The sequence below is a fragment of the Microchirus variegatus genome (assembly GCF_963457635.1).
Source record: "Microchirus variegatus genome assembly, chromosome: 4".
Taxonomy (NCBI): Eukaryota; Metazoa; Chordata; class Actinopteri; order Pleuronectiformes; family Soleidae; genus Microchirus; species Microchirus variegatus.
In genome coordinates, this window is record NC_139805.1 from 26,773,378 (window position 1) to 26,797,064 (window position 23,687).

At 39.4% G+C, this 23,687-nt stretch overlaps 1 protein-coding gene across 1 annotated transcript; it reads right to left on the reverse strand.

Moving 5' to 3' along the window:
* Window positions 1–10,487: 10,487 nt before the first annotated feature.
* Window positions 10,488–23,090, reverse strand: hps3 (HPS3 biogenesis of lysosomal organelles complex 2 subunit 1). Its single transcript, XM_083888706.1, has 25 exons — window positions 23,031–23,090; window positions 21,791–21,959; window positions 21,632–21,703; window positions 20,657–20,750; window positions 20,457–20,530; window positions 19,724–19,936; window positions 19,578–19,632; window positions 19,335–19,423; window positions 19,096–19,213; window positions 18,765–18,915; window positions 18,580–18,662; window positions 18,264–18,438; window positions 17,540–17,621; window positions 17,260–17,417; window positions 16,923–17,024; window positions 15,302–15,410; window positions 14,841–15,097; window positions 14,145–14,322; window positions 13,828–14,061; window positions 13,188–13,385; window positions 12,890–13,093; window positions 12,406–12,510; window positions 12,092–12,298; window positions 11,888–11,975; window positions 10,488–11,050 (listed from the first exon to the last, which is right to left on the reverse strand). The coding sequence occupies exons 2-25, from the start codon at window positions 21,839–21,841 to the stop codon at window positions 10,923–10,925; spliced, it is 3,225 nt and encodes a 1,074-aa protein (XP_083744832.1). The 5' UTR covers window positions 21,842–21,959; window positions 23,031–23,090; the 3' UTR covers window positions 10,488–10,922.
* Window positions 23,091–23,687: the final 597 nt, after the last annotated feature.

Below are 23,687 nucleotides of genomic sequence, written 5' to 3' on the forward strand. Positions count from 1 at the left end.
AAGACGCTCTCAAGTAAACCGTCCCTGCCGGTTTCACCTGCCTGGCGTCGGTACTTCATGTCTCCTCATGGTGGCGCTGCTCAAATGAATGAGGGGAAAATTAGGTGGAAGTTACCTGGCCGAAGAAGAGGGGATAATGGTGGAGAAAGCTACGTTATTTAAGCACTTTTTTCTTTATGTTGTGAATAAACGAGATAGATTCTAGCTTGGTAGCTTACAAGCTAACTAGCCGGCTAACTAGAAAGATAGATAGATAGATAGATAGATAGATAGATAGATAGATAGATAGATAGATAGATAGATAGATAGATAGATAGATAGATAGATAGATAGATAGATAGATAGATAGATAGATAGATAGATAGATAGATAGATAGATAGATAGATAGATAGATAAAGAATGACCCAAGAGGTAGACATTCAGTAAGAAAGAGAAACCCTGACGTTTTGTTTTCTTCACGGTAACTTCATCACGCCTGTCCACCCAAATATAATTAGCCGCAAAACTATTTGACATCTTGTAAAAAGTTTTACACCTAAGTTTATGTAGTTGTTAATGCTTGAGAAAACATGTGGATCCAGATAAGCACTTTCTTCACGTACACGCGACTTCATTCAAGTGTTGGGAGTGGCTTCCCAAATTATATTTAATTAAAGTTTCAAATGCAGGTCTGTTGAGTTTGGAGAGGGTTTTAAAAATAGCATTTGACGCAGACATGGGACGCGATGCATATTTTTAGTTGACAAAATATTTACAACACTATTATTTATCGCCTTGATCTCAAAATAAGGCTCTACCAGAGCAATGTTGCTGTCCGGTTGTGTGGAGATGATTGGTTTGAATTTAAGAGACATTTCGTTTCCTTTTCTAAAAACAAGGACATTTGACAAACATGTTCTAGATACTGTTGACATGAGGTAAAATAGAATATGAAGAATCAAAAACCTGAAGAATTCTCTGAGAGTCCCCTCGCGGCCGTTGGTCTCCTCTCCGCTGAAGGAGATGATGGGCGTGGTCCTGAAGCAGAAGGCTGGGTTCCTCACCCACTGCAGAGCACTGTGCAGCAGGTCTGTCCTCCTCACCTGGGCGTGGGTTTCTTCGTCTCCGTCCATGTTCTCCTGCCTGAACTGTCTCAGGACAGTGTCCAGGTCCAGTTTGGACTAAATCAAACAAGACAGACTGATGTTTTTATAGGGTTCCCACCTTGGTTTCACATCAAATTCAAGGACTAAATGTGCTGAGGGCAACTCGTAAGATTTGCAGCACACTTTGCATCTGGACAAGTGATTGTCCCAAGTATCTTGGTCAAAGTTCAGCCTTTGTAATCTTCTTTGGTGAGACAGAGATCTTGGAATTTCCCAGGCTTCACGTTGGCATTTGCTCTCTTGCTTAACTTTACTCGCTCATTGTTCTGCAGTGCCTGGAATCTCACGTCAACGGCGGAGAGAGACAGCGGACAGTGTCCACAAGACCGCTAGTAATTAGGACTTGTCCTGCGTACTCTGAAACAGTAGGTGGCGTCATAACAGACAAGGGAGTCATTTATCTAAATATCAGCTTAACTTTTTCAAATTCACAAACTTTCCAGGGCCTCAAGGACCCGTGGGAACCCTGCTTTCATAATGTAGGAAATCATTTCACCTCCTCTGAGGCGCTGCCACGATCAGGCTGCGTCTCTTCTCCTGGCTGATCGACTTCATCCATGTTGGCCTCGAGACAAAACTCCTCCCTGATAAGAGACAGCAATCATACCTTTGTGCACTTCAGTCACATAGTTCACATCTGGATACGATCCAAAAGGTTTTCAAGATCTAACTGCAAGGAATCGCTCATGTCACCGAACCTGTTCAGCACAGGCGTCTCACTCGAAGGCCTCTCACATTCTGCCTGATGAGGAAACTTTAAAGTAAAAAGACATTTTATTAACATTTTAGAAGGACAATCAAACACTGATGGTAGCTATCATTTTTATAATTATTTATCCATCATTTAAAAATGTCCAGTGTGTAACATTTTGGAGGTTTTATCGGTAGAAAGTAGAGTAGAACTGCACAGAAATAAAGAGCCTTAGAGCAGACACCTATAACTTTCATTCAGCCCCTCATATCAAGTTAGAATTATTATTATTTTGCTATTTAATACGGAAGAGTGTTAGGGCCACATATAAAAAAAAAAATTTGAAAGAAAGAAAATGAAATTGAATAAACTAGCTTGAATGCTGACCTTTTCTTCAATCTCAGAATTCTGATTTGAATCTTAGAATTCTGACTTTAATCTCAGAATTATTTAATCTCAGAAGTCAGACTTTTTTTCCTCAGAATTATTTAATCTCAGAATTCAGACTTTTTTCTCAGACTTTTTTCTCAGAATTCTTTAATCTCAGAATTCTTTAATCTCATAATTCAGACTTTTTTCCCCCTCAGAATTCTGACTTTGATCTCAGAATTATTTAATCTCAGAATTCAGCCTTTTTTTTGTCAGAATTCTGACTTTAGTCCCAGAATTCTGACTTTTTGCTCAGAATTCTTTAATCTTAGAATTCTTTAATCTCAGAATCCTGATTTTAATCTCAGAATTATTTAATCTCAGAATTCTGACTTTTTTCTCTGAATTCTTTAATCTTCCTTGCCCTAATACTCTTCCATAACATAAGATTAACTTTGCATCACACATTTGTTTTTACTGTGAATTATATGTAGTTACATCAACACTACTAACCCTACTGAACAGGTGTCCCCTATCCCAAAAAGTATTTGACTTTTTTTCCTCTTGACCAGACTAGATGCTCATTAGCCCCCAGTTCATTTAAGTTTGAGACTCCTTCCTTCACTCTTCAGGAAGCTACAGTGAGAATGCACCTCACATTTGAGACTCGGTAAAAGTGTTCAGTTAAATGTGAGAGGAAGCTTTCTTTTGAAAGAGTATAGATTATTTCATATGGAAAAAATCATAAAACACATTACTTTCAGCAATCATACTGGCTGAAAGGATAAAACACTCCCCAACAGTAACACAGCAATAATCAAGGAATCAAGACGAGTGTGTTTCACCTGAGGAACGTCCAGGTGAGCAAAGACGTACAAGGGACCATGTTGGGAAATCCTGAGCACCTGCTCTGTTGTCCAGCCCTCGGCAGGGGGATCTGGGACAAACAGAACCCTGGAGCCCTGCAGACACTGTAAACAACAACAACAACACACACAGATAAACCCAAATGTAGATCAACTCAAACTAAACAAGTCATTTGCCCTCAGATTCTGATGAAGAGAATACGAGAATGACAGCTGAAAGAAAAACTCCACGTCCTGAGAATTAAATACACCAGTTGTGATTTTTTAGTTTAAAGCTGCAGTGCCTAAAAATGCCATACAAAACAATGTCAAAAGAGTTCACACAACGCTGATAAAAACCTGTTGGGCCCAGATGTCAGAGGTTGTTTTTGACCAAACTGAGGCAGAACAATAACGTTAAAACATAAACTGAATGTTAACTTCATCTGGATTCGTAAAAGTCTTGGTTTTCAGATTTTGTCTGCAGAACGAAAAGACAATTCAAATATGAACATGCACACCTGCAGGTACGTGAAGGAGAACCTTTGTCCTGCTCGTCTTACAAACTTCCCTCTGAAGAGCATGGCCAGCCGACTCTCCATTTGACCGATTGACCAGCCGTCGTCGATGGTGATACGAGCGGTTACCGCCGCAGCTCCTGGAGCGGCTCCTTCTTCATCGTGTGGAACGGTCTGTCTGTACGGACAGCAAAGAATATATCTATTCATATTAATATATTCTCATAATCTGGACTTTTTTTTATCTCATAATTTTGACATTTCATCTCATAATCTTAATTTTTTATCTCATAATTTCGATTTTTTAATCTTCTAATATTCATATTTTCTCTCATAATCTTGACTTTTTTTTTAAATCTCATAATCTGGACTTTTTTATCTCATAAATGTGACTTTTTTTAATCTCATAATCTCAATTTTGTTTAATCTCATAACCGTGACTTTTTTAATCTCATAATTTCTACTTTTTAATCTCATATTTTCGATTTTTTTAAAATCTCCTAATCTTCATGTTTTTATCTCAATCTTAATTACTTATCTCATAATCTTGACCTTTTTTTTTATATCTCATAATCTGGATTTTTTTATCTCATAAATTTGACTTTTTTTTAATCTCATGATCTCAATTTTTTTTAATCCCATAACCTTGACTTTTTTAATCTTATATTTTCGATTTTTTAATCTCATATTTTTCGATTTTTTTAAATCTCCTAATCTTTATGTTTTATCTCATAATCTTAATTTCTTATCTCATAATCTTGACTTTTTTATCTGATAGTTTCGAATTTTTTATCTCATAATTTAATTTACTTTGAGGATATTTTATTATCAAGGCTAAGTTTCACCTCTTTTTTTTCCTGGCAGAAATGGACTTCTTTAATCCCTTGCTTGATGTGTGTAATTTCCTAATTTACTGTCCGTTTTAAACTGTTTTTGCAGCTATAACAAGAGTATTTGCCCAATGAGGGATAAATAAAGCTTATCTCATCTTAAACATCAGAATTCCTGATTATGTCACTAGAGATCATGGCCACAAAGAAAAAGTGGATACAAATATGCAGCTTAAGTTTAGAAATTACTACTAAGTAACTGAGAACTTGTGAAATGCAGTTTCCAGGCATTAGTACACACTTTGGGAATTAGGAATTAGGAAATAATGGCACTAGCCATATTTGAAATATGTCACTGTAAATAAAAGAAAAAGAAGTGAATAGGACATACTGTCGCTTGAGGGCAAAATTAGTCGAAAATAACCCTTTTCCATTCAGCTAAAGTAGCTTCATATGCGATTTGGAATCACCAGATTACCTTTAGAAAATGAGATAAAGTGATAAAGAGACTGTCCAAAAATAAAAAAAAAGGGATCATCAGTGAGTGGGAACTGTTTATGTTTACAGCAAACTCAACATTATTCTGTCACTTACATCTTGATAGTGATGGGGTTTTAAAGAGGAGGAAGTCGTCACTGATAACGGTGCCAGCAAAAAAACAACAACAACAAAAACAATCGCGGGTGGTAATAAGGGACAATATCAGATGTCATACCAGTCTGGTGAGTACTTGAGATCTGATCTTATCTGATGGACAACTAACTCCTCTCTGAGAAAGATGTGTGTGTTTTCCTCACACGAGGGAGAGGAGAGAGGAGTTTATCAGATAACGCTCTCACCGATGCAGCTGAGCCAGGTCGTGAGCCGTGGGCAGACAGACGACGTCTCTAACCACCAGTCCTCTCCTCTGCGGAGTCACTCTCCTCCATTTGAGACGGCTCACAGCGTCTGGCTGCGATGGCTGCAACACATGATACATGATTCAGTTTAGGGTTATAAGCATACGATCGCAGTTTGAGGCCCATCATCAGAGCAGGGAACGAGGAAACAGTAGCATGGATATAAATATGTGCTTTTTAAAATTATTTTTCTTTGTTATATGGAGCAAAGAAACTGAACAGGCAGCATTTTTACAAACAGAGGTCATGGTGTAAGAACGGTGGAACTTTACCTTCACTACTTCACTTTTTGAGACTTTGAAGGGAGGAAAAACCTGTTAAAAAAAGCCCAGAGATAAATGAGGTTTACAGTTAAAATTCTCTAAATCAATCACAAGCAGGTGTTGCTATGACAGACTGGAGTGCTTTTGATTTACGGAGCCTAGATTACTAACTCACTCCCATTCCACCTATTGTTATCACTGACCTCCATTTCTATCTCTATTTCCTCCATGAAGCCTGGGATCGGGGTGTAGTGTTTTGCCACTTCACCTGCAGGAGGCTCTGGTCTGGGCCTGGTTCTGGTTCTGGTTCTGGTCTGAACCTCGACCTCAGACTCAGACCCTGATTCTTTCTCTGGGTCTGGGACCAGAGGATGTTCCAGGTGTCTCTGGGATCGAGAAGAAGAAGGAGTTAAATAAGTTAAAGTTCAAACGGCTGCAAAATTATTAACACCACCGCAAAACCATAATCTCAACTGTGGAAAAACTGGTTATTCGAATCGATATATAGATTAAGCTTTACGCACACACTTATCTGTGGATCTTTGACCGGTTTGTTCAGTCACCACTTGAATAAAACCAAAACCAAATTGGAATCCAAGAGCTGCTTTTTTATTTGTTTTTGACTTAGTTTTGATGGCAAAACTCTACATCTCCATATGAGATTTGAAAAGACTTTAATATACAATCTAAAATATGTACGCCTCGATAACCAGTTCTCTTTTTTCGTCGCTGGCATTCCTGTGGTCATGTGTGTCACATTCCTTCTGAGAATTGAGCATCAACCTAACTTTTCCCTCCTCGTGTTTTCACAACAAACAACTTGATGATGAGGATCAGTGAAGCTTCCTTGTTGTCACTGTGTGTTTGTCACGAGTAACAGTAACATAGTGAAGAAGAAGAAGAAGAAGAAGAAGCCACACCTGGTAAAACACGTGTTCCTCCTCCACCACCTCCTCCTGCACTGGGATCACCACACACAGTTCGTCTGAGGAGAACAGCTCCATCTCAATGGTTTCTCTGACGGCCAGCAACGTCACCTTCTTCTCGCCCAACATTGTCCTCTCAGATTAAACAGCTTTTGGGTTGTAGCTCAGCTGCGTCGAAACTCAATCTCCTTCTCACTTTTAGCTCCACACCGCTGATTCACCACTTCTTATTTCTTGTTTATCTCCTTGGTCTCAGTCTTCTTCTTTGTTGTCTCCATGCCTGCTGTCCATATCTTCTCCGTTGCCCCCGCCTTACAAAGCTCTCCTCAGCTGTTGGTGGCCTTCCAAACATCTGAGGTCTTATTTCCTCAAGGTGAGATCTATCAGAGTCCAAAGCTCTGATTGGCTCATAGTCCACCAGTCCGGGCTGTGATTGGAGAGGTGGACAGTTCAGAAGCTCAGATTGGTTTAGCGATCTTATCTTTGGAGTTAAAACATTCACATTTTGTTTTTGGGGTCAGTTAAGAAGGCTGATAAGACTGAGACATGCACAGCTCATGTGACTGATCGACCCCAAACTTCTGTTTTCTTCACTGACCTGATGATTGAGTCACTTTTCACTGATAGTTCAAACATAATCCAATATTTGTCCCAAATGCAGTCCCACAGTTACCATGGTTTTGGTCTGTGGTGTTTTATACATGATTGTGTAAAGCACTTTTTAATATGAATCCTATGGAAGTGCATTGCATTCACTTAAAATTAAAAAATGGCTCTGTTATTCGGATTAATTTTCCCTGACTTTTTCTGGCTCTGAATTTCCCGAAAAACTAAAAAGTCTGGGTCTGATTTTCCAAGATTTCTTTTATAAAATTGTTTTTCGGGTCTGAATTTTACGAAAAAAACATTTTCTATCTCAAAACCTCAGACCAGGAGCTTTCAGGATTCAGTACACCTACGTATATATTCCTGAAATATACCATGTTCATTTAAATAACCTTGGCGAAACATTGCAATGTCCAGCAGATCTGAGTTTTCTTTCCGTCTGAACAACCTCAAAGTCCTGAGTTAACCAACTGATAACAATACTATCAATATTATTGAAGGACAGGAGAATCTCAGAAAAAGCCAAGTAAAAAACAGGATTAAACCGAAGATTTGGGACATCTTTGCTTTATATTGATCGATCGAGACGGAAAACGGAAGCTTCTCAGCTGTGTCATTTATTCAGAAAAACAGATCCTGAAAACAAAATCTCTTTGATTCAAGACAGAAAAACCATCATGAATTCAGATCTGTAAAAATCTTGGACATTAAGACCAGAAAAAAAACAACTAAAAATAAATCATGAATTCAGACCTGAAGAAAAATCGCATAGATTCAGATCCGCAAAAAAATTGTATAATTTCAGACCTTAAAAAAAACTGTGTAAATTAAAGGCGCCATATGTAAGAATGTGGCCAAAAACGGTTACTACACTCAAATTCAAAATACAGAGGTCTTTTAGGTCTCACTTTCTCCGCCATTGTAGCTCAGACGTAACTGGCAACCCGTGGTTGCTCGGCAGCTGAGACTCTACTGACTGCAATGATTGGTAGACGGCGGTAGGTGGCGCCACATGCCAAAACATGATTTCAAAACATGATTTGCAGTCTGCAAAATATTTTTCTAATGTGAATATTTTGTCTGTACTTTTGTTGTTGGTGAGTTCAGTTTGTTATATGAACATTATTCCTGAGTCTCTGACATATTAGGAGGATTTTATGGCCAGTTGCTTTAGATTTATTACATAATGCACCTTTAAGACGTGAAAAAGTCTCAAAAATTCAGACCTGAAAGAAAATCATGAATTCAGACCTGAAAAATAATCTCATAAATACAGATCTGCAAAAAAAAAATCTTAGAAATTCAGACCCTGAAATAAAATCATCCTTTAAATTAATGCAAATCACTTCTGTAGAATCCAACATAAGCATTATAAATGAACGTTAGAATTAAACAGTCACAGACTTTATACTCCGAGTCGCCTTTAACCTTCTTTCAGCAAAATCTCTGCATGTTAAAATCTATACGGCAAAAAAACAACAACTCTGATTGTGGGTTTTTTAAAGTAGCAAATGCACCAGAGATTATTTAGAGTCACATTTTGAGCGTGTGGTGACACAACAAGACAAACACACATAAATATCTGTTGTCAAATAGTGTCAGTTAACTGGAACAGCAACACAAGTCATTGTCTTTGGCAGCAGCGTGCACTTCAACTTTGGTTTTCTTGCTTCTGGGAGGAGAAAATATTTTAAAAATCTCTTGTCTTGTGACATGAGAGAGAAAGAAAAATGTCGTTGGTACAGCAGAACGACTTCATCTCACATCGCCAGATTTACATCGCTCACATTCCCTGGACAAAAAACGACTGCTGAAATAATCTCAAAGTCAATTCCTTGTGAACGCGATCGACGTGATAAACTTAAACGCGACATTGCGTTAAAAGACAGCAGATTATTGACGTCAAATTCACAATAAAAATGTTTACACGTCTGCAAATTTATGCAATAAATATAAAAGCCAATTCTAACTGTCATTTCTGTTACGCCTAATAATATTTTAAATACAGAAAACAGTTTTAAAAAAGAGATAAATATCTGAAAACTGATTCACAACATTTTTTTTTTTTCTTTTTTTAAATAAGTCTTAAGAAAAGGCTGGAAAAAGTCTCTGGGAATGATGGATTCACAATGTAACGCAATGCAATGTTCTAAATTCTACTGGATTAATCATCTTTGAGGTCTGTTCTCTCTTCCTCTTCTGCCAAATTCTTCATAAAGTCACCGAAATCTGGCAATTCTGTGACACCTACTGCACGTCTGTCCATCCTGAGAGGAGGATCCCTCCTCTGTGGCTCTTTCTGGAGGTTTTTATATTCTTCCCCTCTGTACATGAGTTATTGTGGAGTTTTTCCTCACTCAATGTGAGAGTCTAAGGACTGTAAAGCCCTTCAAGGCAAATTGTGTTGGTCTATATAAATCAAACACTTGATTATGTCTTTTTTTTAGGTTCATTCTTTAGACAACAGTAAGTTTTCCTTTACCTTTGTACCTTTCAGCGGACCATATCACTGCAGCTTTGTGATATCGCCAATTTTAACCACTTAATTTAATGATTTTAAATTGCATTCCAATGTTTTATTCATTTCTGCTTGATTTTACATTGTTTTTTTATTTTTTTTAATTGATTGTGTTTTAATCAGGGTCTCTGCAGGTTTCAACAAGTCAAATGTAAGACTTTTCAAGACTTTTTTAAAGACCATAATGAATACAATTTACAATTTGGCAAAAAAGTACAAAAGACATGAAGGAAAATTGGAGCCACAAATCGTTGGAACTTGGCAATTTCGGCTTAGCTGTGGGCTTTCATGAAGTTTTCTCTGCTGCTATGCTAAGCTGTAACACACCGCGGCGTGCGCACAGCACACTAGCTAGTGGTGCTTGATAAATTCTCACCGGGCAGCACAGGTGGTCTACTTTAGTTCCGTGTTGTAGTTATGTTATCGCATCCTCAAAAATAGAAACATTTCAAAGCGAGATTGAAGTTTATGCATGTTTTAAATAAAAGTAACATTAATAGATTTTTAAGACCTTTCAAAACTGTATTTAAGACCTTTTATGAGATTTTAGGAGAATTTAAGACATTTTAAGGCCTTAAATTCAAATGATTGGATTTAAGACTTTTTAGGACCCCGCGGTTACGCTGTTAATTTCAAATGTATTTCCTTGCCTTCTGTAAGAATGGCACTATACAAATCAACTTGCCTTGCTTTTGTTAAGCAGTTTCGGCGTGTATCTCGCCTTCTTCAGAACTGTCACCTGATGTTAGGTGGTCAAACTGCTGTTATCAGGAAGTCATATGATCAGGTTTCCTAATGTCTAAAAAAATTAACCGAAATAAAACTAAGTTCAATCAGAATACATACTGAACTTCCACAATATACTTGGGACTATGACGCCATTTTCTTTTGCTGCTAAAAGGTCACAATACTGTCATTTTTATAATTCCCGATTCTAGCAGCGCTGAATTGAAATGAGTTAAACCAAGCACGGCTCTTTGTGTCAACAAACAACAAATCACGGTACATTATAAACACAGGTGTGTGTTGAATGATCCTTGAAGACCGTCACGGATCGATTAAAGCAAAAACACTGAATCTCCGCTCACACACGACGACACGTTTGTCTCTGGTTAGAAAACCTCACTTTGTGAGGACATTTTGGCTGGTCCTCACATCTTAAAGGGTCTTTTCAGAGTTACAATTGGGTTTATGTTAAGAGTTAAGCATTAAGTTGTGATAGTTGAGGTGAGGACGAGGGGCTAGGGAATGTGTCATTATGTCTCTGAGTGTCCTCTGCCGTACGTGTGTGTGTGTGTGTGTGTGTGTGTCTCAGGCCAGCAGGTGTCTCTGGGTACATGTCAACAGGTGAGGCAGGAAGTACGACGCCGTGCCATCGTCTGGTATGAGTTCCAGGAACTGTGCGGGGCTCGTCTCCGTGGCGACCACCACCAGCGTCTCTGTTGGCACGGAAACCGTTAGACAAACTAGACCCCGGTACCAAAAACAGGTTCCAGAATATCATTGCTGCTCACCATTATTTTGCATTTCCTCAAATAAACAACACATTGATTAGGTTTTTGAATTTTTTTTGTTTGTGGTGCAACTTCAGACGACTCAGCTGACTCTGATTCAAAGATGTATTTATTACCTGGATTCTTTGTATTAATCTTATATTTTTATATATGGTGCTTAAAAACTGTATTAGACCACCACCCAAAGCCACAGCTGCCCTAAATGAACAGCATTGGTAATGATCAAAATCATGTTTTTATGTTTCTGTAATGGAAAATACATCAGTATGTAGAAGCTCTTTGTCCAAAATGATATATTTAATGATAAAATATCATTATTGTTGTCATCTATGAATTTTAAACATTCATAGAACAAACTTCTCAGAGAAGAAGCCCAGTGAGCCAGCTCAAATTTGGGTACAAAAAAAAAGGTGAATTTCTAGTTTTTATGCTGTTTTTTGACTTTACTTTCCCCTTGTTTTTGTGGATTTTCCCACTGAATGTGTAAAAACCTATTCCTCTAGTATATTTATTCAGCTAATCTAATTTTTTGGGCACAAAACGTTGCCTATCTGACCAAATGAAGCACCCCCTGCTCCTAACACTGCCCCCTACAGGTTTTTGGGCTGAACCACGTATTAACAACAGGAAATATAGAATTAAAGAATCATTTATTGCCTTGACTGTAGTTGTTTTTGGTGATTAAAAAGCTAAATTGTCAGTCATTATAAACAATGTAAAGTCCAGCTGAAATAAAGGTGTCAGAGTACATTTTGACTTTACCTTTGAGAGCAGCCAGTAAGATGCTGTTTTCTGCAGCAGCTCTTGTTCTGTTGCAAAGCTCTGGGAGAAGCTTCTGCCACCACAGCCCCTGCAAAAACACAACACTGTAGTGAGACACGACGGCAACTTCTAGAGAAACTGCTCATTACCTTAAAAATGAACCAAACTATGATACGGAATGAGAGCGAGAGTCAGTTTAGACACCATGTTCTTGTCTTGTAAATGGTGATTGGCGTAAGCGATGATGGCCTGAGGACATCTGTCCAGCAGCTTCTCAATGCTGATGTCATACTGGCCCCTTCTGGTCGTGCAGAGGAGGTGCAGGCTGAAGCCCCATAAGGTTTCCTCGGACAAACGCTCCAGCAAAGGTTGGACTGACCCAATGGACAGAGAAGGACCACACAGGAGAGACTGGAGACACAGAGAGGAAGATTAATTAAGACCTCGTCCTGAATTATCATTAAAATATTTGTTTATTTCTGATGTTTAACGTCACTTGATGCTAGATACTTTATTACCTGTAGTTTGTATAGCTCCTCCTGGTGTTGGCAGCTGCTAGTGTGAGCTGGACAGAGAACAATGAGCCATGGGTAGAGAGATCCGTAATGGGAGCACGAGTTGATCTGGAGACCGATATGAATGTGAAATTAATCTGGAGAACAGTGACCAATGTACACTACTACAAAAAGTTTGGGGTCATCTATACATATTTGTTTGTTTTTAATTAAAAGTCACACTTTTATTCATCAAAAGAGTTGCAGAATGAATAGAAAATATAGTCAAGACATTGACAAGATTAGAAATAATGATTTTAGAACACTGGAAATGGGCCTCTATACACCTAAAAAAGAGCTTTTCCTTCAAAAATAAGGATATTTCTAAGTTACTTCATACTTTCGAACGGTAGTGTACATATAAGGCACTGGTATTGCCAACAACAGCACGTCTGAGATACAGTTTTTTTTTTTTTTTTTAACATGAAATGAAAAGAAAGAAACGTACCAGGTCATCGGTGTTCTTCAAGGACCTGCGTCTCTGAGATATGCGAGGAAAGCTGCGGCCCGAATCCGAGTTGGTGCTCACAAGTCGATCGATGTAAACAGAAGCCAGTCGGAACAAAAGCTCCTGGATGATGGCTTCTTGTGAAGAAGCCATGAGCATCGCCTCCCAGAAATCCACCTGTAAGCAGTTCTCACAGCCCAGCTCCTACACACACAGAAACACTTGAAATATTTTTACTGATCCTCTACTTTCAGAATCTCTCTCCAGCTGATTAAAATAAAAAATAAAATACACACACCTTGAATATGTGATCAGCCTGCTCCAGCTGAACCTTATTGTTCTCGTGCAGAGCCACCATGCCGGCCACCAGCAGACCTGGCTGGGACTTTGCCAGCTGGCGGCTCAGCGCCGTGGGATGCACGTGCGTGCGCGGGGCTCCGCCTCCGCCGTGAAGCAGCAGCCGCGGCTCCTCAATGAAACCGTAGACCAGCAGCATCTGAGCACAAAAACACATGCAGTGTGTAGCTCTCTATTTCTGTTTATTTTCCCCTTCCTGTCAGCCATTTTTCCTTTCACCACAATCGGTCTAGGCAGATGGCTGCACAACTTTGAGTCTGGTTCTGTCATAGATTTCTTCTTCTGTTAAATGGGAGTTTATTCTCTCCACTGATGCCTAGTGTTTGCTCATTGTGTGAATTGTTGGGTTGTTATGTTATGATTCGACGCTATACAAATAGAATTTAATATTTAATTTAATTTAATTTAATTTAATTTAATTTAATTTAATTTAATTTAATTTAATTTAATTTAATTTAATTGGCCTGTTTTAATTGATAAATTAATTGATAAAACAGGCCAAGCACCTTCTCTTTGCATTTAAATAATATTTAATATAATAAGTTATTAATACATGGGCCAGAAGCTAGCTTCTAACTCACCTCAGCATGTCTCTCCATCAGTTGCGTGTACTGCGGTAGGTCGTCCAGACGCAGCATCATGGTTGCCATGGCGATGGTCAAAGGCACAGACACGCCGGCTGTGTCTTCCAGGTGTTGTAAGATCCTGAGCGTGCGGGCAGGACTGACATCAATCATGGACGGGCTGGCACAGACGCTGAGGAGCTCCGACGGACTCGATCGGCTGAAAATGTCAATGACCTCGTCAGCCGATTCCTGCAGCAGAGAAGTTTTTTTTTTTTCAATAATTTCCTACAATCATTTACATTTCTACACGACTTTCAGCTCTCTTCGGGTACCTGACTGAGCTTCTGCTCCGTTTCCTCTAACAGGTAATGCTTCAGGTAAAACAGGAAGCCGAGGCCATAGGAGTGAGGGCTGCTGGGAAGTGGGCGGTTCCTCACTATGATCTCTGTGACGGACAGACCGGACATCCTGTAGTAGGGTAAAGCCAGGTGACAGACCTTCTGACTCGCCCTTAAATATGTAGAGAAAGAAAAATCATCAATGAGAAGAAGGGATGCAACAATGACAAACAATTTAAGTGTTTTCTTCTTCTAAATAAAACCAAGTTTATTCATTTAATCTTCATTTTGCAGGCAAACGAACATTTAAAATAAACCTTGATTAAACCTTGATAAAAAATTGATTAATCATAACAACAATCATCTGATAAATCAATAATCGTGAGTTGCAGACCTAATGAAAAGTGAAGAGAGGGACAAATAAATATATATATGTATAAGGTTATAAAAGAAGGTTTTTTTAAGGGGTTTGATGGAACCTTACTTTATATTTGAGGGTAAAGCTTTAGAGAAGCGCTGCGTGTTTTAGTAAAGGCCGGTGTGAAGGTGGATGTGCTGCTCCTCAATTTTTATAGATTATAAAGATGAGGTAAATTAGACTATATTTTGTAAAACAATTCAACAAAAGCCCAAAACCTGCTCATATAGAACAAGAAAAGCAGTTCAGTACTAACAACATCTGTCATTCACCTGCTGAAACCGTCTCCCAGCTGTGCACAGTTCTGTCTGAGTGCCTCCTCCAGCTGTTGTCTGTGCGTCTGAACGGCTGTATGACTCTCATCCTGTCCGTCTGCGTCTTTCTGCGGAGACGACGTGCCGTCGCCGTTCTGTTGCTGACCTGGTGTTTGCAGCAAGGAGGCACGGAGGAGGAGGTGTGCTTCGCTGAGGAGGTGCTGAAGGCTTTGGGCCTGCGGGTTGGTTTCTGCATAGTGTCGACTGTATTCCACCTGTAACAGAGACACAGAAGATTCATGGACCCCGTTTGGAGCTGGTATTAACATAAACATCCGTCCATCCAGTGATACAATCACAGCTACACAAAACCCACATTCGACAGTGGTTTGAGGAGGGCTGTAGTAACATTTTTGAGCTAATGTAATCTGCATTCTGACTCTTTTTCTCCAATAGAGTACAAAAAAGTGACGCGTTACCATCTCTTTATAAAGAGTGAGGGGTGAGACGGTGTCGACCACGTACAGGTTCCACCCATGTCCTGCCGTGCTGGTTTCTTTGGGAGCAGAGATCGTCCACCTCCGGCCTCTGAGAGATGTCACGAGACAGAATACAGTCATTCCAAAATGAGGAATTAATGAAATTAAGGGAATGTTAGAATCACACATGTTCAGACAGAGCAGGTTAGAGGTAATGAGCTCAGCCTGTGTTTCTACACCTATCTACAGTCAGGATAGGTGTTTCTTTCCTGGTATAGAAAGATAGAAAAACATATACATGGCTGTTTTGTTACTGCACACAACATATACACACATAATTAATCAAGTAGAACAGGTTTTCTATTCTAAAATTCTTAGTTCTGATGTCATTTGAAACATGGCCTTTGTCAGAAATGTAACACCACCATAGATAGGTTCATGCCTATTATAACTGCGATAAGTTTATAAAAGACGGAAGTTAAGTCACTACTTTCTATGAAAGTTTACAGTCAGATCCACAGACCACATGTTTCTTTAACACCAGCTATGAACTGTTTTCATGTACAGTGAGTGATGTCCATGACACCAAAAAACAAGGCACCATATAAACGCATCTGTTCAAATATCGTCTCTGCCAATCACATGGCAGCAACTCAATGCTTTAAGGCATGTAGACATGAAGCTGAAGCTCAATCTGAGCATCAGAACAAGGAAGATTTAAGTGACTTTGAATGTGGCATGGTTCAAGTATTTCCGAAACTGCTGATCTACTGGGATTTTCACATGTAAGCATATTATGCAGGGTTTGCAGAGAACGGTCCAAAATGAGAAAAATGTCCAGTTGTTGATGCCAGAGGTCAGAGGAGAGTCACCAAGTACAACCAAGGTGTGCAGAAGACCACCAGGAGCCACTCTGGACACTTTATTAGGTGTCCTGTGTGTACCTAATACAGTGGTGGGTGAGTGGACGTGTGTGTATATGCAAGAAACCAGGAGCCAGTTTCTTAAAGCTGGGAGAACTTAACTGAAGGAAATTCAGCTCCTTTTCATCTCAGTCCAAACATGATTAGTTTGTGAGCAAATCACACACACACACGCGGTGGACAGTTAGAAATGTTAGGGTGGGCTCGATTTAGAGATTAAAATGGGAAGTGTTGTCACTTTCAAAGTAAGCTGCAAAGTGAATTCAAACAGGAAAAAAGCTTAGTTTGATGCAAACCCTTTGGTCCTAGCATGTTTTCAGTGTAAAAACCTGTCTGGCAAAAACCTGATGCTAACGAAAATGTCGTAAAGTGTCTAAAAATAGAGGAGCGCATTGTAGAATTAAACTGACCCTGAAATGTAATCCCACAAAATTTGTCATGGAATAAAACTCCCAGGATAATAACCACTATCAGATTGCAGCCGGCAATTTTGGTTCCAGTGGCAAACACAAAAAAAAAAAAATCTGCTTTTGTTTCTGTGGCTTTTGTTCTCTGGCATCAACATTTGAAACCTAATCCAGGGATTAGCCTTGTGATCTCATCTAATCTAATTACGAGGAATTCCTGTTATTGCAGCTTGACCAAAAGAGACAACAGAGAAAGGAAGGGGTGGGGTGGGGGGGCGTGGCTTGTCTTACAGGAAGGGGCGTGACAGAAGGCTCTCCAGAGCCGGTGTGGTGGCGGGATCGATTCCCACCGCTAGGAACATATCAGTCAGCATGGTGTGCTCTTTCAACTGGCTAAAATGCACAATAACATCAAGATCAGGTTTTTAAATGTTTGTATGCCCACTCTCACACACACGTAAAGTTGTTTTTATATTTTTACCACCATTTTTACAAACAAGTCCCTAACCCTTACCCAAAACCCAGTTCTAACCCTAAAACCAGGTCTTAACTCAAGACCTTAAGGTTTATCATCAATGCAACACCATATGTGTCATATGTATGTGTTTTTTGGGTGTGTGTAACTCACAGACTCCTGCGCTGCGTGCTGCGCTCGGCCTCCTCCCGCGGGTCGGCGTCGGCTGTAGAGAGCAGGACAACATGGCGGCCGTAGACGCACACCGAGCGCAGGCCGATAAACAGCTGCATCCTGAGCGCGCACACGTCCAGGCTGTTGGGTGGACAAGCCTTCAAATAACACACACACAGACACAGACATAGAAAACACGATTATCTTAAGAAACGTGAAGATTATACACGTTATATATGATACTACAACTATGGCAACTATATTAATAATAGGCCTTTACCTTCATGGTGGTATCAATGTATGGGTCTTCAGTCCTGGCCGCGACTGCTGCACAGCGCACTGTGAAACACTGCAGTGCATTCCTGCCACAAACATACAGAAATCAAAATACACCCATGAATCTTCACACAACGGAAAAAAAGAGCAGGGATAACCAAAAAGCTAAAAAAAAGTCAACAGACCACATCAAACTGTCGCAGCTTATATGTAAATGTAACTTGTACTATGAAAATAATAATCTGCCATTTGGTCTTAACCTGATTTCTTGAGTTTTGTTGGACCATCAATACTTTTTTATAATTTCAGGAGAATAAAGTAAAGGAACAAAAGAAAACCAATTCCATTTTGATATCCATCTTCAATGAATCCATTCATTATTAATTCATCAAATCAAATGTTTTGGTGTCAGGATTGTTGAAGGACAGTTTAGTTTGTTTGTGTTCTCATTAAACTCTCCTCAAAACATCACTGTTGTCTTCTTGATGGGCAAAGAGGATATGAATGAAGGTCTAGCTAGACTCTAGCTGCACTCACAGCACCCTCTGCTGGACAGCTATGTAATTACTTTTAATAACCAATAACATTTTGAACTCAAATTGTTTTTTTAAGGTTCAAATTTGGGTCTAAATTTGAACAATACGGAAATGAATTAAAATCAAATTGAATTGGAATTGAGTCAACTCGGGATATCAGTTGGTATAAACCCATTCCTGCTAAAGACGTACTTTGTTATGACATGCAGCAGGTGGTCGCTCAGCACCGCCTCCTGCACCCTCTCTGGATACTGATAGGCCGAGAGCAGCTCAACGCCACTTTTCAGACTGTACAGGTATCCGGCATTGGGGAGGGAGAAGAAACAGAACAAACATGCCGGCTCTTCTGTGGACACTGACTGGTTACCTGGAGAGGGAGTTACAGTCATAATGTAAAACAATATGTCGATACAGAATGTGAAAAGCATCTCGATAACTCATATTGTATGTTACCGAGTCCTAAAATACCCGTCAAACTTAACTTTAACAGACAAGGTTATGTCCTTACTGGTGAAAAGTGGGTAAAGCTGCAGGGAGTGGAGCTGCGTCTCCTCCACACTGCAGCCTTGGAAGAACTCAGGAGTAAACCGCCTGCAGGAGGGGAAAGACAGACACTGTTAAAATATGACCTCGATAGGAGAAATATTCTTTCTATGAAAGGTCTAAAGGTCAAACTCAAAAACACACGCCGACCTGAAAAGAACATATGACAGCGTGTATTGTCCTTTGTCTTCCAGCCCCGTCTTCTCGATGCTGACGGTAATGTCACAGTCTCTGGCTTGATCACCAAGCAACTCCTGCTGCCTCGGTATGAGCAGAAGGTCAGCTTGGTCCTCTAGATAATCTGATGCACAGACATATACAGATTATTATCTCAAATGGTCCACCAAGCCAAAGGCCAAGGTGGGGACTCATACTTGGCTGACTGACCAGAAGAAAATCATGGAAATGCAGAATTTAACAGACTGGTGCAAACACAAAGATCATGAACACATATCATATTAATAGTATTGTTTGTTATTACCATTTTTACTGGGGTCCGATGATTCGTTCACATTGTTAGGCTCAGAAGATGCATCCAGTTTCAGTACGAGCACCTCCAGCTCCGCCTGCACGGCCAAGTAGCCTCCACACAGCGCCACCTGGAGGGGCACAAAAGGTGCTTTTTGCGTTTAGTAAACATCCTTCATGGGGGTTATGTACTCTGACAGCCAGTGAAGCAGCAAACATCACAAAACTAAATTAAAAATAGGTGGAAATTACCTGTTTGGGTGTCATTTGTGGAACATGTAAAATGACTGAACGCTCAAAGTCCAGGATGGAAACGTTGTGGTTTGAACTTGATTGGTGACCTTTGGGCAGAGAAGAAGTTTGAGGTCAGATCAGTCACAGGAGGAAACCTTTTCTGTCATTTTATCTTCTGAGGCCAGAAGGGGAAGTGGAAAAAACTACTACAAATTACAAACAGGTTATTTAAACAGTAATGCATGACTTTGCTTCAGTTACCTTGACTCTGACTGGAGCTCTGCTGACTGTTCGCCCAGGAGCCCTGAAGGTTCTGCTGTCATTTTCCACAGAAAGACAGTCATAATCTTGCATCTTAAATGGCAAAGGAAATATCATTTCCTTGTGTCTCACAACTGGATACCTACCAGGTTCTGCTGGTTCTGCCTCCTCAAGGTAAAGAGGATCAGAGTGTTCTCACAGCCGACCAGCAGGTCTCCTGTCACAGAGCAACACGCCACAGCGACGGGACGCTCCGACAGAGGGATCTCGATGATCTCCATCTGCGCTCCGCCCCGCACGGACGCACCGCGCAGCAGGTGACCCAACAAACGCACCCCGACGCGGGCTTTCTCTTCAGCCTTGATTGTAAAAAATAAATGAAGAAGAGAGGAATTTAACAGGAGGAGTAGATTGAATATAAACTACAAAGCTACCGAAACAGAAAGTATATTTTCATGTTGTTTAGCAATAATGGGGATTTGGAAGGTATTTTTTATCTATGGATAATCCACAAAACTGTTTCTAAAAGGGTATGACATCAATTACAGGGTGTCCTGATGACAATAACGTCCTTTAAAGCTCTTTTGTCTTTGTTTCAGTTGCCGAAAACTGGATGAACATTTACTTCAAAATAGAACGCAATTATAAACCTGGGCATTTTTCCTTAGGGGGAAGTTTGTCATCGAGTTTGTAATGTAAAGTGTCCAATACATTCCCATTTAATTAGTATTTTAGTTTACTTTTACTGGTGTCATGGGTTCAATCAAAAATGCACTGATCTGCCAAAAGATTAAACCAAGTTTAAATGATGCACTGGATATTTTCTTTCTAATCCCTTGTTGACAGCACATTAAAGTAATAAACATGACACCCTTGTACCTGGTATCTCCAGTTAGTGTAGGCTCTCAGGTAGGTGGCGCTGTTCTTCTCCTCTATGGTCACCAGGTAGTCTCCTGTGTGAGGAAGGAAGAGATGGTATGTGAAGTGTGTATAATATGTTATCAGCTGCTTTACTTACATATACTGTACGAACACATTGTTTCTAGTACAAGTAACAGACAGAGTAGAAACGTTGTTACCGATCTTGCTGTGCCGGATGCTCCTCACGGTGCCCATGGTGCCAAAGCGACAGATGAGTGGACAGCCCTCCTGCTCCAGATTGTATGCATCCACCTATTTATAGCACAACACACACAAACACACAGTGTTATGATGGTGAATGGTCTGTATTTATATTATAGCACTTATCTGGACTTCTCCAGTGGAGCTAGGTGGTTGGTTTGAGCAGCATGGGAAGGAAAGTGATGGGCGGAGACGGGTTTTTTTTTTTTTTTTGAGACAGAAGAAATCGGTTTTTGGTGACGTGTTTGATGTGGTGATCAAATGAGAAGTCAGCTGGATTGGCTCCATATGCCTCGCAACCCTCAAAGAATAATACGATTTCACCAACTTTCACATTCATCCACACCCATTCAGACACAAGCGTCACAGCCAGTTAGCACAGGGCACATCAGTGTGTGGACAGTACAGGATTTAACCTTGAAAATTACTCTTTTTAAGTGAAATGATCGGTGCTGTAATTCATCACATATTACCATTATTGTCTATATGTAGACAAATACCACACGCTGCTATTAATTAATTAGTTGTTTGGTCCATAAAGTAAAGGGAAATATTGAGAAATGTTGATCAGTGTTGTCCAGACTTAAAATCATGTCTATAAACCAAAATTATTAAATTTTTATGATTTCTTTGTTATATAGAGCAAAGAAATCAGACATTGAAAAATCAGAGAATCTGAAAAACACTCACAATAATCTATTAAATTACTAATTGTTGCAGCCCTATATCTTTTTGTCTTTTACTGCCTTCATAAATGCATGAGCCATACCTTCTTACATAGCTTGTGTTTAGTCTATGCATGCATTAAACAATGCATAGCATCTAGAAGACAAAAAATATGATTGACGATTGCTCCTATATGAATAAAAGATGAGCATCGTTCTCAGACAAAGACAGAAAATAATCAGTGAAATAAAACAGTTGACGGTAACCTTGCATCCTCCAGTGGCCACCACGAACAGGGCTCCTCCTCCACAACAGAACAATCCAGGCTCTTGCTCAACCTGAACCACAGAGAGACAGCAGATAAAGATAAACAACAGCAGAATGATCCACCAAACAACAACACAAATCAGTAAGGCTCCACTGACCTGCACAATCTGCTGCGAGGCAAACGGGTGGCAGTTGTACACGTGCACCATGTTTGGTCTTCTTCTCGTTCACTTCAGCAGACGGAGTAAATGTTCATTAAGCTAAAATTCTTCTTTAGCTACGAATGTGACGAATCCATGAACTCCTCCGTTTCATGCAGCAGGACGACTAGCATGACAAAAAAAAAGAAAAAAAAAACATTTCATTGTGGTCCAGTGACATGAAGATGAAAATATTTTATATTTGGTATTATGCAACTTTGCACACACTTTTTTCTTTGCCCCGTAAATAATATGAGATCTAATCAGAAGATAACTGTATTATTGTGTTGGTGCTTGCAGGAGGATGCACTCTCCATTAACACAACGTGATTTAGCTGAGGGTTGATGAGAATTAGGGAAGAAAGACACACAGTTTTTGACCATAATATGATACCGTATATATCAATGTATAATGTGTAATATATACCGAATACATGCACTGCATAGTAAAGAGGTTTAGTGGATTGATTTGTATATGCAAGTTCACAGAATTGTCACATACAGATTGAGTCATTTCTTTTGAAACATTTGAGAATGATATTTTACATTTCAGAAAACCAAATTAGAGAAAGAAAATTAGAATAAAATAAGATTTTATTTGTCATGATGAGATGCTCACAAACCTGACAAAGCTAAATAATTCAGTTTTAATGATTCATTTGTTATGCAGAGCAAAGAAACCAGTAAATATTCATTCAAAAGGCTGAAAAGCTTGTTTTAAAACACTTAAACCGATTAAATCGAGTATCAAAATAGTTAGTAATCGATTCATGGTATTATCGTCCTGGTAATTTCATGAAACAATGACCACTCTTTGGCCTGATCGTCACATCCTCTGCATCCTGTCAGTCAATAAATAATTAAATATCTACCAAACTCAAGATTGAGAGACTTTAAAACCAAACTATCAAAATAAAAGCACCAAATAAGCTCAGCACGTGTAAAACTAATGTATATTTGTCTAAACTGAATGTTATTTTCTGCATCTCTGGCTGTAACAGACAGAGTTTCACTAATCGATATCACATGTCACACAGTCTTGTGAGCAGCAGCAGAAGCAGCTCCGGCGGTTTGTTTCCCTTCAGCTCACATTAACATGGTTCATTTTCGCTTTACTCACGTCCTAATAATCACTAGAGACGCGTCAAAGTTGTCACACACGCTGAAGGTTATAATATAAAGGAAATAGCGTCTTTACCGTCGCTGTCTCTGCTCTTCCTTCTCCACTTTTCTGCCGCTGCACTTTTATCGATTTCACGCAGCAACACAGGAAGTGCAGCACATCAACACAGAGCCCGCCTCCTCTGGATTCTGATTGGCTCCTGCCGCTGCTTGTTCTGACTCTGGCGTTCTCATTGGCTGCTGATCTGTCAGAGAAATAAAGGGCGGATCTTCCTCTGTTATGATATTTATTTTTCACCTTTATTGTCTTTTGTGTTTGTTCTCGTTATTTTTATCAAGGTATTTTTGTTTGTTTTGTTTTTTTTTAATTTCCAAACTATTTTTTATCAACTTATTTACAAAGTTGTGACAATTTGTTTAATGAGCTTCGACAATCGCAATAAATGTTCTTGTGTTGTTATTGAACATACTCACAAGACAATAAGCCCTTTTATTTGATTTATTTGACATCATTAAAATATATATAAACACAATATGGCACTGCAACTTTACATCCAGTTGTTGCAGTGACTCAGACTAACCACAAGGGGGCAGACACTGACATGCATTTGAGAGAGCATGAACATATAATGTGTTTGCAAATTGAGTAGAGAGAGGAAATGTATTTGAAATTATGTACATTAAAATACGTCAGCGTTTGTATGATGCTTGTTTCAGGTTTTGTTCCCAGTAA

Bases quoted from the DNA above. Each gene is read 5' to 3' on its own strand.
- hps3 (XM_083888706.1), bottom strand. From the start codon at position 21,841: ATGGTGCACGTGTACAACTGCCACCCGTTTGCCTCGCAGCAGATTGTG. The intron at 19,214-19,334 runs GTAATTTCCACC...GTGCCCCTCCAG, and splicing joins CACAAATGACACCCAAACAG to GTGGCGCTGTGTGGAGGCTA. The intron at 12,299-12,405 runs GTAATAAAGTAT...CTGTGTCTCCAG, and splicing joins AGGAGCTATACAAACTACAG to TCTCTCCTGTGTGGTCCTTC.